This window comes from Pelophylax lessonae, assembly GCF_965119305.1.
Source record: "Pelophylax lessonae genome assembly, chromosome: 1".
In the NCBI taxonomy this organism is placed as follows: Eukaryota; Metazoa; Chordata; class Amphibia; order Anura; family Ranidae; genus Pelophylax; species Pelophylax lessonae.
In genome coordinates this window covers 1,806,901-1,823,217 of record NC_138768.1, presented here as the reverse complement: position 1 = coordinate 1,823,217, position 16,317 = coordinate 1,806,901, and the positions used below count along the sequence as shown (strand labels likewise).

At 48.9% G+C, this 16,317-nt stretch overlaps 1 protein-coding gene across 1 annotated transcript in view; it reads right to left on the bottom strand.

Annotated features, from left to right (window-relative positions):
- Nucleotides 1–16,317, bottom strand: part of LOC309550226 (uncharacterized protein) — a gene marked incomplete at its 5' end in the record, with an annotated part of 129,937 nt that overhangs the window by 36,829 nt on the left and 76,791 nt on the right. The window contains 6 exons of the mRNA XM_082250637.1: nt 409–577; nt 1,297–1,391; nt 4,501–4,660; nt 5,253–5,359; nt 13,193–13,361; nt 15,767–15,867. Of these exons, the coding sequence (XP_082106763.1) occupies nt 409–577; nt 1,297–1,391; nt 4,501–4,660; nt 5,253–5,359; nt 13,193–13,361; nt 15,767–15,867 (801 nt within the window). The remainder of the gene's footprint in view (nt 1–408; nt 578–1,296; nt 1,392–4,500; nt 4,661–5,252; nt 5,360–13,192; nt 13,362–15,766; nt 15,868–16,317) is intronic.

Genomic DNA, 16,317 nt, shown 5'->3' with positions numbered 1-16,317 from the left:
TTCTATCACATGACATCACTCCTATCACATGACATCACTTCTATCACATGACATCACTTCTATCACATGACATCACTCCTATCACATGACATCACTTCTATCACATGACATCACTCCTATCACATGACATCACTCCTATCACATGACATCACTCCTATCACATGACATCACTTCTATCACATGACATCACTTCTGAAGTAGAATTTTGTTGGGCGAGAAAATGTGTGTGCAGTCTAGACACATTCCAACCAACAGACACCACTCTGGACAAAAGACGGACGACCGGTCGGCCGATAATCGTTGCGTGTGTACGAGGCTTAAGACTCTGTAACCTTCCTTCATGTCAGTCGGCGGTTGTCACACCCCTCCCGGGAGCGGCACATGTGGTCAGCGCCCCACTGGCCTCACCTGTGTCCATCCAAGTCCCAGTCTGCACCAAGATGAGTGAAGAACTGACATGGAGGATTCTGGGCACACAAGCGCTGGCACTGGTATACATCTGGTGCCATCATGAATCCGATGAGTGACCCGGAAAACGTGGTATTTGGGAGGAGAAGAGAGGAACAGTCCAAGGAACCTGAGGAGACACCAAGAATATGGAGGATAAGTGCTGAGGATGGAGTCTGGGCTGTGCCCTACAAATCAGCCTCTTGTGTCACCAAATTCCATGCATGTTCTGGTAAAACAAACTTCACCATACGCTACTTTCTATTCTATAGAACTGGAGAGTCATGGATGCCAGGGCAATACAAAGTGATTGGTGGGCCTGTACTTAAGGCTGACATTTAATCTGCTTATACTTTGCCTTTTCTGCTTCCCCCACCCCCTTCTTCATCAACATGCTAATAACATTTTTAGATAAGGCATGCAATAAAAGCAGAAAGGTTTTATTTTAGGTTCTGAAGTCATCACTGGGTTTCTGTACTTCTCTATGCAATGCAGGCAGACCGTGGCTGGTGGGAGGGGCCAGCAGGGGGCAGTACATAGCTTCCTTGAAACATCCCAGCCCCCTGCCTCAGCAATCCTCTAATAGAAGCAGTAGGCTGGGTCCTCGGAGGAGAAATATTAATATGCATTGATGGGTGGGTGTCAGGGGGGGAAGTAGGCCCTCCTAGGCAGGCTACATTTGCACTGCAGACCTTCCCGGGGCTGTTAGTGGTTCACTTTTCCAGGATTTGCTCTCAGGTTGTAGGTTCTACCCCATATAAACACGTTCCTTCTGTAATCTCCTGTATCCATATAACAAGGCTGTCTAAGCTCTGCCAGCTATCTGCAGTTCATGGCGTCCCCTCTTACCTCCTACGTCCAGACTGAAGCCTGATGTAACGTTTGGTGCTGAATACACGTCAATGGGGATCCCAGAGGAGGCCGCCTGCAGGGAGCAGATGAAGCTGTGGAGAGCAAAGAAACGGATGGAGATGACATGTGACAGATAAACATTTCATAGGTGACACCTCTGTACAGGTAGACAGGTGATAGACGCTCTGCGTTCCTCCTCTGACCTCCATGGTTTGGTGAGGACACAGAGATGACGCTACATATAAAGCTCTCTGTGTTCCTGTAGTATTCCACAGCGGCCATTCCTAACCAGGGGGGAGTCAGAGATTCCTTGGGGTTCCCTGAGCTATGGCAGATTGACCTTGGGGTTCCCTGAGCTATGGCAGATTGACCTTGGGGTTACCTGAGCTATGGCAGATTGACCTTGGGGTTCCCTGAGCTATGGCACATTGACCTTGGGGTTCCCTGAGCTATGGCACATTGACCTTGGGGTTACCTGAGCTATGGCCAATTGACCTTGGGGTTCCCTGAGCTATGGCCGATTGACCTTGGGGTTCCCTGAGCTATGGCAGATTGACCTTGGGGTTCCCTGAGCTATAGCCGATTGACCTTGGGGTTTCCTGAGCTATGGCCGATTGACCTTGGGGTTCCCTGAGCTATGGCCAATTGACCTTGGGGTTCCCTGAGCTATGGCAGATTGACCTTGGGGTTCCCTGAGCTATGGCCGATTGACCTTGGGGTTCCCTGAGCCATGGCAGATTGACCTTAGGGTTCCCTGAGCTATGGCAAATTGACCTTGGGGTTCCCTGAGCTATGGCCGATTGACCTTGGGGTTCCCTGAGCTATGGCAGATTGACCTTAGGGTTCCCTGAGCTATGGCAGATTGACCTTGGGGTTCCCTGAGCTATGGCAGATTGACCTTAGGGTTCCCTGAGCTATGGCAGATTGACCTTGGGGTTCCCTGAGCTATGGCAGATTGACCTTAGGGTTCCCTGAGCTATGGCCGATTGACCTTGGGGTTCCCTGAGCTATGGCAGATTGACCTTGGGGTTCCCTGAGCTATGGCAGATTGACCTTGGGGTTCCCTGAGCTATGGCCGATTGACCTTGGGGTTCCCTGAGGTATGGCAGATTGACCTTGGGGTTCCCTGAGCTATGGCAGATTGACCTTAGGGTTCCCTGAGCTATGGCCGATTGACCTTGGGGTTCCCTGAGCCATGGCAGATTGACCTTAGGGTTCCCTGAGCTATGGCAGATTGACCTTGGGGTTCCCTGAGCTATGGCAGATTGACCTTAGGGTTCCCTGAGCTATGGCAGATTGACCTTGGGGTTCCCTGAGCTATGGCCGATTGACCTTGGGGTTCCCTGAGCTATGGCAGATTGACCTTAGGGTTCCCTGAGCTATGGCAGATTGACCTTGGGGTTCCCTGAGCTATGGCAGATTGACCTTAGGGTTCCCTGAGCTATGGCAGATTGACCTTGGGGTTCCCTGAGCTATGGCAGATTGACCTTAGGGTTCCCTGAGCTATGGCCGATTGACCTTGGGGTTCCCTGAGCTATGGCAGATTGACCTTGGGGTTCCCTGAGCTATGGCAGATTGACCTTGGGGTTCCCTGAGCTATGGCCGATTGACCTTGGGGTTCCCTGAGCTATAGCCGATTGACCTTGGGGTTCCCTGAGCTATGGCAGATTGACCTTCCATCTGATGGTGACTGCAAAGCTCTGTTGCTTGGGGTTCCTTGCTCTATGACAGATTGACCTTCAATCAGATGGTGTCTGTATAGTTCCGGGGCCGACACCACTTGGCAGAGGCAGCAGTATGGCTCCAATCATCTTTATGGCTACCTTTAAGAGTTGCATCCTTCTAACTGACCACCATTGTAAGGGGCATATTTCCCATTGAACCCCCATCCTACTAACTGACCACCATTGTAAGGGGCATATTTCCCATTGAACCCCCATCCTACTAACTGACCACCATTGTAAGGGGCATATTTCCCATTGAACCCCCATCCTTCTAACTGACCACCATTGTAAGGGCATATTTCCCATTGAACCCCCATCCTACTAACTGACCACCATTGTAAGCGGCATATTTCCCATTGAACCCCCATCCTACTAACTGACCACCATTGTAAGAGGCATATTTCCCATTGAACCCCCATCCTACTAACTGACCACCATTGTAAGAGGCATATTTCCCATTGAACCCCCATCCTACTAACTGACCACGATTGTAAGGGCATATTTCCCATTGAACCCCCATCCTACTAACTGACCACCATTGTAAGGGGCATATTTCCCATTGAACCCCCATCCTACTAACTGACCATGATTGTAAGGGCATATTTCCCATTGAACCCCCATCCTACTAACTGACCACCATTGTAAGGGCATATTTTCCATTGAACCCCCATCCTACTAACTGACCACCATTGTAAGAGGCATGTTTCCCATTGAACCCCCATCCTACTAACTGACCACGATTGTAAGGGCATATTTCCCATTGAACCCCCATCCTACTAACTGACCACCATTGTAAGAGGCATATTTCCCATTGAACCCCCATCCTACTAACTGACCACCATTGTAAGGGCATATTTCCCATTGAACCCCCATCCTACTAACTGACCACCATTGTAAGAGGCATGTTTCCCATTGAACCCCCATCCTACTAACTGACCACCATTGTAAGGGCATATTTCCCATTGAACCCCCATCCTACTAACTGACCACCATTGTAAGAGGCATATTTCACATTGAACCCCCATCCTACTAACTGACCACCATTGTAAGGGGCATATTTCCCATTGAACCCACATCCTACTAACTGACCACCATTGTAAGGGCATATTTCCCATTGAACCCCCATCCTACTAACTGACCACCATTGTAAGGGCATATTTCCCATTGAACCCACATCCTACTAACTGACCACCATTGTAAGGGGCATATTTCCCATTGAACCCCCATCCTTCTAACTGACCACCATTGTAAGGGGCATATTTCCCATTGAACCCCCATCCTACTAACTGACCACCATTGTAAGGGGCATATTTCCCATTGAACCCCCATCCTACTAACTGACCACCATTGTAAGGGGCATATTTCCCATTGAACCCCAATCAATTGGTTTTAGTAAGGGTTCCTCAAGCCCTGAAATGCTTTCGGAGGTTCCTCTGTGGTTTTAGATGGGCCGTTCTATAGGTAATGAAGAGTTCACCTGTTTTCTGTCTCATCCCAGGACAAGGAGAAGAAGGAGCATTCTGGGTTCTCAGTGCAGGAGGAGCGACAGCTCTCGGCATCTTCCGCAGATATCTGTTTAAGGGCCACCCCGGAAAATGCCAGATTGGGATACAAGAGATAGGTGCAGTTCTGTATGTCTGGAGGGGATAACAGAGCCATCAGTCAATGCCAGAGATCTTCCAATTCATTATTCAGATACAGTATTCAGTGACACAGCCACCCCTCCCCCTCCATAGAAGTCATGGTCAAACCCTCCGTGAAGTCTGATTGAAACCTTTCGAATGGCTTGTTAGCCTGGAAAGGAGATCACAAATATATGGAGCCAGGGGATATCCCCCCTATATATACCCGGATCATTGTAATCTATGGGTGGCCATCATAAGGGTTGTGTTCTTCCTACTGACCCCCAATGTAGGCGGCATTTTCCCAGTTCCCCCCAATGGATTGGTTTAGTAAGGGTTCCCCAAGACTTTTGTGATTTGTGGGATGTTACATGCAGAGTTGGCCAATTGGTGGTCTTGCCTGGACACACACCCCACCCCCTGACTTGTAGCTGAAAGGGAGGTGGAGAAGCCAAGACAGGTTCTCCTTGTAGATTGGCTTATACAGGTACAGGTGGGTATAGAATAAGTTTGAGTTCATACAGGCTCTAAGTGTGGTTTAGAGTGGCCCCATGGGGGGAAGGGGGGGCACTCAGTAAATTCTGCACACAGATTAATATTCACCCACTTTTCTGCACGGTGTTATACTGCAGAGCGAATCCGGAGACGGCGTCCTTCAGAGGCGTCACTGTGGTGGGAATATTGGCGGCAGCGTTCTTCAAGCGGCAAATGCTCCTGAAAATAGAAAATTGAGAGCCCGTGCCTGACATCGTACAACAATATATATTGTGGGATGAGCACTGGAGCTGCACGCTGGTATCACCCATTTATAGGAATGGCGAGAGAAGTCTACACTGAGAACAATGGTCTTTGGCCACCACAAACCGTCTCCTACTATCAGATGACCAATCCTATTGTACCCAACAGACCTCCTTACCAGATATTTATTGTGCATTGTATAAAGCAGGGGTCCTCAACCCTGGCCTACAGGGCCCACTAACAGGCCAGGTTTACATAGTTACATAGTTACATAGTAGGTGAGGTTGAATAAAGACAATAGTCCATCCAGTTCAACCTGTGTAGGCATGTGTGGCTGTAATCATCTCCCATACCCCTGAATGTTCTGATCCTTGAGATGTAAGTCTAAGAGTCTTTTGAAAGCCACCATACTACCCGCAGAAACCACCTCTTGTGGTAGAGAATTCCACAATCTTGTTGCCCTAACAGTAAAGAACCCCCCGCGTTGCCTGAGGTTAAAACGCTTCTCCTCTAATCGCATTGTATGCCCTCGAGTCCTCATGCAATCCCTTCGAATGAACAGCTTTTTTTCTAAGCTGGGATCCCCATTAAGATATTTATAAATTGCTATCATGTCCCCCCTCAGACGTCTCTTCTCCAGGGAGAATAAATCGAGCGATTGTAGACGCTCTTCATAGTCAAGGTCCTCCAATCCCCTAATTAGTTTAGTTGCCCTTCTCTGGACTCTCTCCAGCTCCAACACATCCCTCCTGAGGACTGGCGACCAGAACTGGACGGAATACTCCAGATGCGGTCGGACCAGAGTTTTATAAAGTGGAAGGATTATAGTCTTATCTCTGGAATGCATCCCTTTCTTTATGCATGCTAATATTCTGTTGGCTTTGGAAGCTGCCGCTTGACATTGCATGCTGTTTCCTAATCTATCATCAACCAATACTCCCAGATCCTTCTCCATTTTTGATTCCCCCAAGGGCTCCCCTCCTAACGTGTATTGTGATTTTATGTTTTTAGTCCCCAAGTGCAAAACCTTACACTTCTCCACGTTAAACCTCATTTGCCATGTCGTTGCCCACTCTGTTATTTTGTCCAGGTCATTCTGCAGGATATCTGCTTCATGTTGTGAAGTTATTGCCCTGGCCAATGTTGTGTCATCTGCAAAAACTGATATCGAACTACTGATCCCGACCTCAATGTTGTTTATGAATAAATTGAACAAGGTTGGTCCCAGGACTGAGCCTTGGGGGACCCCGCTTACCACCTCAGACCAGTCTGAGTATGCGCTGTTTATTACTACCCTTTGGACACGCCCTTTGAGCCAGTTCCGTATCCAAGAGCAAACCCTGCTATCGATACCTGCAGACCTTATTTTATAAATTAAGCGCTTGTGGGGAACTGTATCAAACGCCTTAGCGAAATCCAAGTACACCACATCCACTGGTCTCCCCCTATCTAGCTCACAGCTCACCTCCTCGTAGAATGTAAGGAGATTGGTTTGACAAGAACGCCCATTTGTAAACCCGTGCTGATTACTGCTGATGATGTTGTTGTCCTTAGCAAACTCTACAATATAGTCCCTTATCATCCCCTCCAGAAGTTTACATACTACTGATGTCAAACTGACAGGCCTATAATTTCCCGGGATATGCCTCTGGCCCTTTTTGAATATTGGAATCACGTTAGCTTTCTTCCAATCCCCTGGTACATCTCCTGTCCTAATACTGTCCGCAAAGATCAGGAACAGTGGTCTCGATATAACTTTACTGAGTTCCTTGAGTACTCTCGGATGTATGCCATCCGGTCCTGGCGATTTGTTTGTGTTAAGTTTATCCAGCCTTTCCCTGATTTCCCCCTCTGTTAGCCATGGTGGCAAGTCCTGTTTATTACTACTAACCATACAGTCATGGTCAGTGTACCCTTCCTTTTCCTGTGTAAAGACTGACGAGAAAAAAGCATTCAGCACGGTTGCTTTTTCAGTGTCCTCTGTAACCATCCTCCCATCATTGTTAATTATGTGTGCAATATGCTCTGCCTTAGTTTTTTTGCTGTTGATATATTTAAAGAATTTCTTTGGGTTTTTTTTACTATCCTCCGCTATTTGTCTCTCAAAGTTGATTTTAGCCATCTTGATTTCTTGTTTACTTTTCTTATTTGCCTCCTTGTATTGCTCGAAAGCCGATACTGTGCCCTCTGATTTATACTTCTTGAAGGCCAATTTTTTCCCCCTAATAAGTTTTATGACGCTACAGTTTAGCCAGCCAGGTTTGGCTTTGTCTCTTCTAAATTTATTTCCCATAGGAATGCACTGCAAGATGCCTTTGCCTAATATGTTCCTAAAGCATTCCCATTTTTCCTCTGTGGTCAGGGATCCCAGGGTTTGGTCCCAGTTTACCTTTTCCATCATTGAGTACAATTTTGGAAAGTTTGCCCTTCTGAAGTTTAGGGTTCTTATGTTCCCCACTTGTCTTGTTATGTTGTTATTTACACTAAATGTGATCATCCTGTGATCGCTAGAGCCCAGGTTGTCCTGGACTCCTACCTCCGAGATTATGTCTGGGTCATTAGTGATCAATAGATCCAGGACTGCGTTTTCTCTGGTGGGGGAATCCACCAACTGTGACATGTAATTATCCAGTAAGGTTTCCGTGAATAGGCGGGCCTTCTGTGAGTGTGCAGTCCCCTCTTCCCAGTCAATGTCGGGGTAATTGAAGTCCCCCAATATGATGACTGATCCCAATTTTGCCACTTTACCCATTAGTGCTAAAAATTCCAGCTCTACCTCCTCCCCTTGGTTAGGTGGCCTATAGCAAACCCCCACAATTACTTTCCCCTTTTCTCCTTCCTTATGGAGTTCAACCCACACAGATTCTAAATCCATACTCATCCCATCCGTAATATCACTCCTTTCTATCACCTTTATATTGTTCTTGACATAGAGACATACCCCTCCCCCTCTTTTTCCTACCCTGTCCTTCCGGTACACCGAATACCCTTGGATATTGGCCAGCCAGTCATGTGAGGGGTCGAACCAAGTCTCTGTTATTCCCACAAGGTCTATGTCCTCCTCATGTACTAACATTTCCAACTCATCCATTTTATTAGCTAGGCTCCTGGCATTAGCATATACCCCTCTTAGTTTTAAGGAAGTTAAGCGCAATTGGCGGTTATGTTTATTCCTGTTTGGTCTGAGATTTTCCCGCACAGACCTGCCAATTGACCTTGTGGACCTACTGTCGCTGCTGACACTACAGCTGCCTTCAGTCCTCTGCTCCCTCCTGACTGACTCTACTTCTGAGCCCTCCCCCCCGTCTCCTAGTTTAAAAGCCCCTCCAACTTGGTGGCCATCTTTCTCCCCAAAAGAGCTGTACCGTCCCCATTAAGGTGCAGCCCATCCTTACTAAAGAGCCGGTAGCCGACTGAGAAGTCAGCCCAGTTCTCCAGGAACCCAAACCCCTCCTTCCTACACCAATTCCTCAGCCACTTGTTAAGTTCCCTAATCTCCTTCTGCCTCTCCTGTGTGGCTCGAGGTACAGGCAGTATTTCAGAGAAAACCACCTTGGAGGTCCTTTTCCTCAATCTATTACCTAAGTCCCTGAAATCGTTCTTTAGGATCCTCCACCTTCCTTTTACTTTGTCATTAGTGCCCACATGCACCATGACCGCTGGGTCATCCCCAGCCCCGCCCAACAATCTGTCTGCCAGATCTGCGATGTGCCGAACTCGGGCGCCCGGTAAACAGCAAACTGTTCGGTTCACGAGATCTTTTTTACAGATTTCCCTCTCTGTCCTCTTGATAATTGAGTCCCCAACTACCACAACCTTTCTAACCTTTCCTGAGTTACGGCCCCCCCTCTTCCTGGAGCCGTCCCTCCCCTGGCAGCTGGGGGAGGGTGCATGCTCCAGCTCTGCCACCCCTGAGCTGATATCCCCCTCAACCTGCAACTCGACAGATTTGTTAGGGTGTACCAACTCAGGATTGGCCTCCCTGGCACTCCTCCCTCTACCCTTCCTAACAGTCACCCAGCTGCGTACCTCTGCTTCTTGCGTCTCCTCTGTTCCTCCCTCCTCTATGCTGACCCCTGCCAGCGCCTGATGGGTAATGTCCAAGCTCCTTTCCAGGTTGTTGATGCCACGCAGTGTTGCCACTGTGTTCTGTAGGTCCAGGATCTGGTCTACCAGAGCAACAAGTTGCTCACATCTTGCACAGCAGTATTCGTCCTCGATTGGATCATCAAGGAACGCATACATGCCGCAAGAAGTGCACTGAGTGGCATCCCCAATCCTGTCGGACATTATTACCCTCTACTCTATGGGGATAATGTTAACGACCTGCTCTTCCTTACCTACACTACCTCTAACTTCCCTGGTACTAAACCTGGGGTACTCACCAGTCGCTAATATACTAACCAGTCGCTAAGATACTCACCAGTCGCAAAGATCCAACAGACGCAAGATACTCACCAGTCGCAAAGATCCAACAGACGCAAAGATACTCACCAGTCGCAAAGATCCAACAGACGCAAAGATACTCACCAGTCGCAACGATACTCACCAGTCGCAACGATACTCACTAACCGCAACGATACTCACCAGTCGCAACGATACTCACTAACCGCAACGATACTCACCAGTCGCAAAGATCCAACAGACACAAGATACTCACCAGTCGCAAAGATACTCACCAGTCGCAAGGATACTCACCAGTCGCAAAGATACTCACCAGTCGCAAGGATACTCACCAGTCGCAAAGATACTCACCAGTCGCAAGGATACTCACCAGTCGCAAGGATACTCACCAGTCGCAAGGATACTCACCAGTCGCAAGGATACTCACCAGTCGCAAGATACTCACCCGATACACACCAGTTGCAAATATACTCACCAGTCGCAAGATGCTAACCCTCGCAAGATGCTAACCAGTCGCAAAATGCTCACTAGTCGCTAAGATACTCACCAGTCTCTAAAATACTCACGGTCGATCAGTCAAGAGCGCCGTCGGTCGGTCGCAGAACAGTCTTGTCGGTCGCAGAACAGTCTTGTCGGTCGCAGAACAGTCTTGTCGGTCGCAGAACAGTCTTGTCGGTCGCAGAACAGTCTTGTCAGTCGCAGAACAGTCTTGTCAGTCGCAGAACAGTCTTGTCAGTCGCAGAACAGTCTTGTCAGTCGCAGAACAGTCTTGTCAGTCGCAGAACAGTCTTGTCAGTCGCAGAACAGTCTTGTCAGTCGTTGACGGTCGCAAGCAAGGTCAGTCAGTCACAGATCCCTATGGTCAGTCAGTCACAGATCCCTATGGTCAGTCAGTCACAGATCCCTATGGTCAGTCAGTCACAGGATGGTCTGTCAGTCCGTCAGTCACAGGTCCCCAAAGCACGTCACACAGCTGCAGGGAGCTACTCACCAGTCGCCGCTGCTCCTCCTCCCCTGCTTCCGTGAACCTCCCTCCTCAATACTGTGTGGTGTCCGTTCACCGCCGCAGCCGCCGCTCCGCCGTCTACGGCCGCGGCTTCCAGTCCCGGTCCTTCACGTCCTGGTCCCGCTCTCTGTTCCGGTCTCTCTGTCCCCTGTCCCCTGCACTCGCGCCGGCTTCTGGTGACCTAGTGCGGCTCCCCCGCACGTGTCACCCGGCTCTCCTCCACGCTCTCCTCTACACACACAAGATAACTTAAATACATCCCAGGTGATATCATTTGCTGCTCAGTGATTGCAGTACTCTAGTCTGCATCTCCCCAAGGTAATACTTAAAATCTGGCCTGTTAGTGGGCCCTGAGGACTGGAGTTGAGGAACACTGGTATAAAGGAATGATGAGACCAGCTACAGAGAGAAGTCTACACTGAGGACAATGGTCTTCTATTGGTAGGAGATGGTTTGAGGTGGCCAAGGACTATTGTCCTCAGTGTAGATCTCTCTGTAATAACACAGTCCGGTCTCTTCATTCCTTTATACAATGCACATTAAATGCCTCGTAGGGAGGTCTATGGGATACAATACGATTGGTCATCTGATGGTGGTAGACGGTTTGTGGTGGTCTAAGAACCTTTGAGGCATTTACAGTATTGTGTATTATATAGACCAGGGGCCTCCAAATTTTCGAAACAAAGGGCCAGTGTACCGTCCTTCAGACTTTTGGGGGGCCGGACTGCGGCCATCGGGTGTAGAAAATGGCCCAGCATCAGTTGAAGTACACAATGCCCCATCTTTGGTGTCAGGAGGAATTGTGCCCTACAGTGTCATTGGTAGGAATTGTGCCCCATCATTGGTGTCAGTGGGCCCCATTGTTGATGTCATTGGTAGGAATTGTGCCCCATCATTGGTGTCATTGGACCCCATTGTTGATGTCATTGGTAGGAATTGTGCCCCATCATTGGTGTCACTGGGGGGGAATAATGTGCTGTCACTGGTGGGAATTATGCCCCATCATTGGTGTAATTGGACCCCATTGATTGTGCCATTGGAAAGAATTATGCACCTTTGTTGGTGTCAGTGAATGAAATAGTGCCCCAAGGGTCAGATACAAGCAAGCAAAGGACCACAGTTTTGAGACCACTGGTATAAAGGAACGACAAGACCAGTCTGTGATATTACAGAGACAAGTCTATACTGAGGACAATGGTCTTTGGTCACCACAAACCATCTCCCACCATCAGAAGACCAATCGTATTGTTTCCCACAGACTTCCTCATTAGACATACATGTGGTCTGTAACTGGCGGGAACACCGAGAGTAATATTTACTGTGTGAGCAACGCCCGACATGCCTGACTCCTCACACACAATGTCATCTAGATCCTCACATGATATCATACACCGAACATTCCACTCCATACACCCAATGCCATCTACATTCACCTCTGCCATATTGTCATACATACCGATGCTATAATACACCCAATGTGTGGCACCTTCATGTCAGGCTGGTATGGACACAGGACATGGGTGACACCGGGGACAGTGTATGCCCTCACAGGACATGGGTGACACCGGGGACAGTGTATGCCCTCACAGGACATGGGTGACACCGGGGACAGTGTATGCCCTCACAGGTCATGGGTGACACAGGACATGGGTGACACCGGGGACAGTGTATGCCCTCACAGGTCATGAGTTACACCGGGGACAGTGTATGCCCTCACAGGTCATGGGTGACACCGGGGACAGTGTATGCCCTCACAGGTCATGGGTGACACCGGGGACAGTGTATGCCCTCACAGGACATGGGTGACACCGGGGACAGTGTATGCCCTCACAGGTCATGGGTGACACAGGACATGGGTGACACCGGGGACAGTGTATGCCCTCACAGGTCATGAGTTACACCGGGGACAGTGTATGCCCTCACAGGTCATGGGTGACACCGGGGACAGTGTATGCCCTCACAGGTCATGAGTTACACCGGGGACAGTGTATGCCCTCACAGGTCATGGGTGACACCGGGGACAGTGTATGCCCTCACAGGTCATGGGTGACACCGGGGACTGTGTATGCCCTCACAGGTCATGGGTGACACCGGGGACAGTGTATGCCCTCACAGGTCATGGGTGACACCGGGGACAGTGTATGCCCTCACAGGTCATGGGTGACACAGGACATGGGTGACACAGGGGACAGTGTATGCCCTCACAGGACATGGGTGACACCGGGGACAGTGTATGCCCTCACAGGTCATGGGTGACACCGGGGACAGTGTATGCCCTCACAGGACATGGGTGACACCGGGGACAGTGTAAGCCCTCACAGGACATGGGTGACACCGGGGACAGTGTATGCCCTCACAGGTCATGGGTGACACAGGACTCTCACACAGCTGGTACTTACATTCCATAGGCCATGCTAGAATCTCTGGGGAGGACAGTGAAGAACTGGCACAGAGGGTCGCTGGTACACATATGCTGGCATTGCTCCACATTCTCCACCTCCGTGTCCAACACAGTGATGCCCTCATACTCCACATCCTGAGACAGGAGGTCGGCACAGCCGAGGAAGCCTGAAAAATAGGAGGTCAGTTTACAATACTGTCAGAGTCTGTCGGAGTGCCCCCTATTGATGGGTTACATAAGAACACTCTTCTCAGAGTACACCACTAACACAGACCTAACCTCCCAGAAAACATGGGCAATTCCAATGAAGCCGATGAAAACTAGATACACAAGTAAACCTTACCTTCATATCTTTATATCCTTCAGTCCATTCAAAGATATGGGCAGATGAAGTTATATGTAAATCTTGCTCTGCTGCCTCCCACCTCCCAGCCTACCTATTATCTCCTTCATGTGACCAGTATGGAGTCTTGGGAGGAGGAAGGATGGAGCCAATCTCAACATAGTACCCACCTCCCAGCCTACCTATTATCTCCTTTATGTGACCAGCATGTAGTCTTGGGAGGAGGAAGGGTGGAGCCAATCTCAACATAGTACCCACCCCCCAGCCTACCTATTATCTCCTTCATGTGACCAGTATGGAGTCTTGGGAGAAGGAAGGGTGGAGCCAATCTCAACATAGTACCCACCCCCCAGCCTACCTATTATCTCCTTCATGTGACCAGTATGGAGTCTTGGGAGAAGGAAGGGTGGAGCCAATCTCAACATAGTACCCACCTCCCAGCCTACCTATTATCTCCTTCATGTGACCAGTATGGAGTCTTGGGAGAAGGAAGGGTGGAGCCAATCTCAACATAGTACCCACCCCCCAGCCTACCTATTATCTCCTTCATGGGACCAGTATGTAGTCTTGGGAGAAGGAAGGGTGGAGCCAATCTCAACATAGTACCCACCTCCTAGCCTACCTATTATCTCCTTCATGTGACCAGTATGTAGTCTTGGGAGGAGGAAGGGTGGAGCCAATCTCAACATAGTACCCACCCCCCAGCCTACCTATTATCTCCTTCATGGGACCAGTATGTAGTCTTGGGAGAAGGAAGGGTGGAGCCAATCTCAACATAGTACCCACCTCCCAGCCTACCTATTATCTCCTTTATGTGACCAGCATGTAGTCTTGGGAGGAGGAAGGGTGGAGCCAATCTCAACATAGTACCCACCTCCCAGCCTACCTATTATCTCCTTCATGTGACCAGTATGGAGTCTTGGGAGGAGGAAGGGTGGAGCCAATCTCAACATAGTACCCACCCCCCAGCCTACCTATTATCTCCTTCATGGGACCAGTATGTAGTCTTGGGAGAAGGAAGGGTGGAGCCAATCTCAACATAGTACCCACCTCCTAGCCTACCTATTATCTCCTTCATGTGACCAGTATGTAGTCTTGGGAGGAGGAAGGGTGGAGCCAATCTCAACATAGTACCCACCCCCCAGCCTACCTATTATCTCCTTCATGGGACCAGTATGTAGTCTTGGGAGAAGGAAGGGTGGAGCCAATCTCAACATAGTACCCACCTCCCAGCCTACCTATTATCTCCTTTATGTGACCAGCATGTAGTCTTGGGAGGAGGAAGGGTGGAGCCAATCTCAACATAGTACCCACCTCCCAGCCTACCTATTATCTCCTTTATGTGACCAGCATGTAGTCTTGGGAGGAGGAAGGGTGGAGCCAATCTCAACATAGTACCCACCCCCCAGCCTACCTATTATCTCCTTCATGTGACCAGTATGGAGCCTTGGGAGGAGGAAGGGTGGAGCCAATCTCAACATAGTACCCACCTCCCAGCCTACCTATTATCTCCTTCATGTGACCAGTATGGAGTCTTGGGAGAAGGAAGGGTGGAGCCAATCTCAACATAGTACCCACCTCCCAGCCTACCTATTATCTCCTTCATGTGACCAGTATGGAGTCTTGGGAGAAGGAAGGGTGGAGCCAATCTCAACATAGTACCCACCTCCCAGCCTACCTATTATCTCCTTCATGTGACCAGTATAGAGTCTTGGGAGAAGGAAGGGTGGAGCCAATCTCAACATAGTACCCACCTCCCAGCCTACCTATTATCTCCTTCATGTGACCAATATGGAGTCTTGGGAGAAGGAAGGGTGGAGCCAATCTCTACATTGGCCTTCATCACGGTATGTTGTTTGGTTTGGGAGTCATTTTTATGAAGACTCTTCTCATTTACGTTTCTCTTTATGGACTTGGTTTCAGGTGGCCGGGTTTGTGACAGGTTCACTTTAAATGCTGGATGTATGGCATGTGGGGCCCGTTGGTTCTCTCACCACTGACTGATATCACAGAGAGGACATTCTCCATGAGAACACCAATTCCCATTCCTTCCATCCCCTCATCTGTTCAGAAGTTTACTGTATATCTTCTCTTCTCTTTTTACATTTTCCTTTTATCTTTCTGATCTCAATTCACAGAGCCACTCGTTCTCTGTCATCCTCCCCCTCCCCCGCCATCGGCCCAATCTGTCTCTTTGGGTCGGATGTCTCCCGGACATTTCTCCATTACCTGGTTCTGTCGCCTGTTTTCCGAAGCCGGAGAAGGCATTGTGGATGGATGTGATGTTCACTGGGAGCCCCGACTCTGTACGTTGCAGATAACAGACACACCTACCGGAAAAAGAGCGCCACGTCAGAGACCTATAGAACCCTACACCTAATATCAGATACCTATAGAACCCTACACCTAATATCAGATACCTATAGAACCCTACACCTGATATCAGATATCTATAGAACTCTACACCTAATATCAGATACCTATAGAACTCTACACCTAACATCAGATACCTATATAACTCTACACCTAATATCAGATACCTATAGAACCCTACACCTAATATCAGATACCTATAGAACCCTACACCTGATATCAGATATCTATAGAACTCTACACCTAATATCAGATACCTATAGAACTCTACACCTAACATCAGATACCTATATAACTCTACACCTAATATCAGATACCTATAGAACCCTACACCTAATATCAGATACCTATAGAACCCTACACCTAATAACAGATACCTATAGAACCCTAAACCTAATATCAGATAC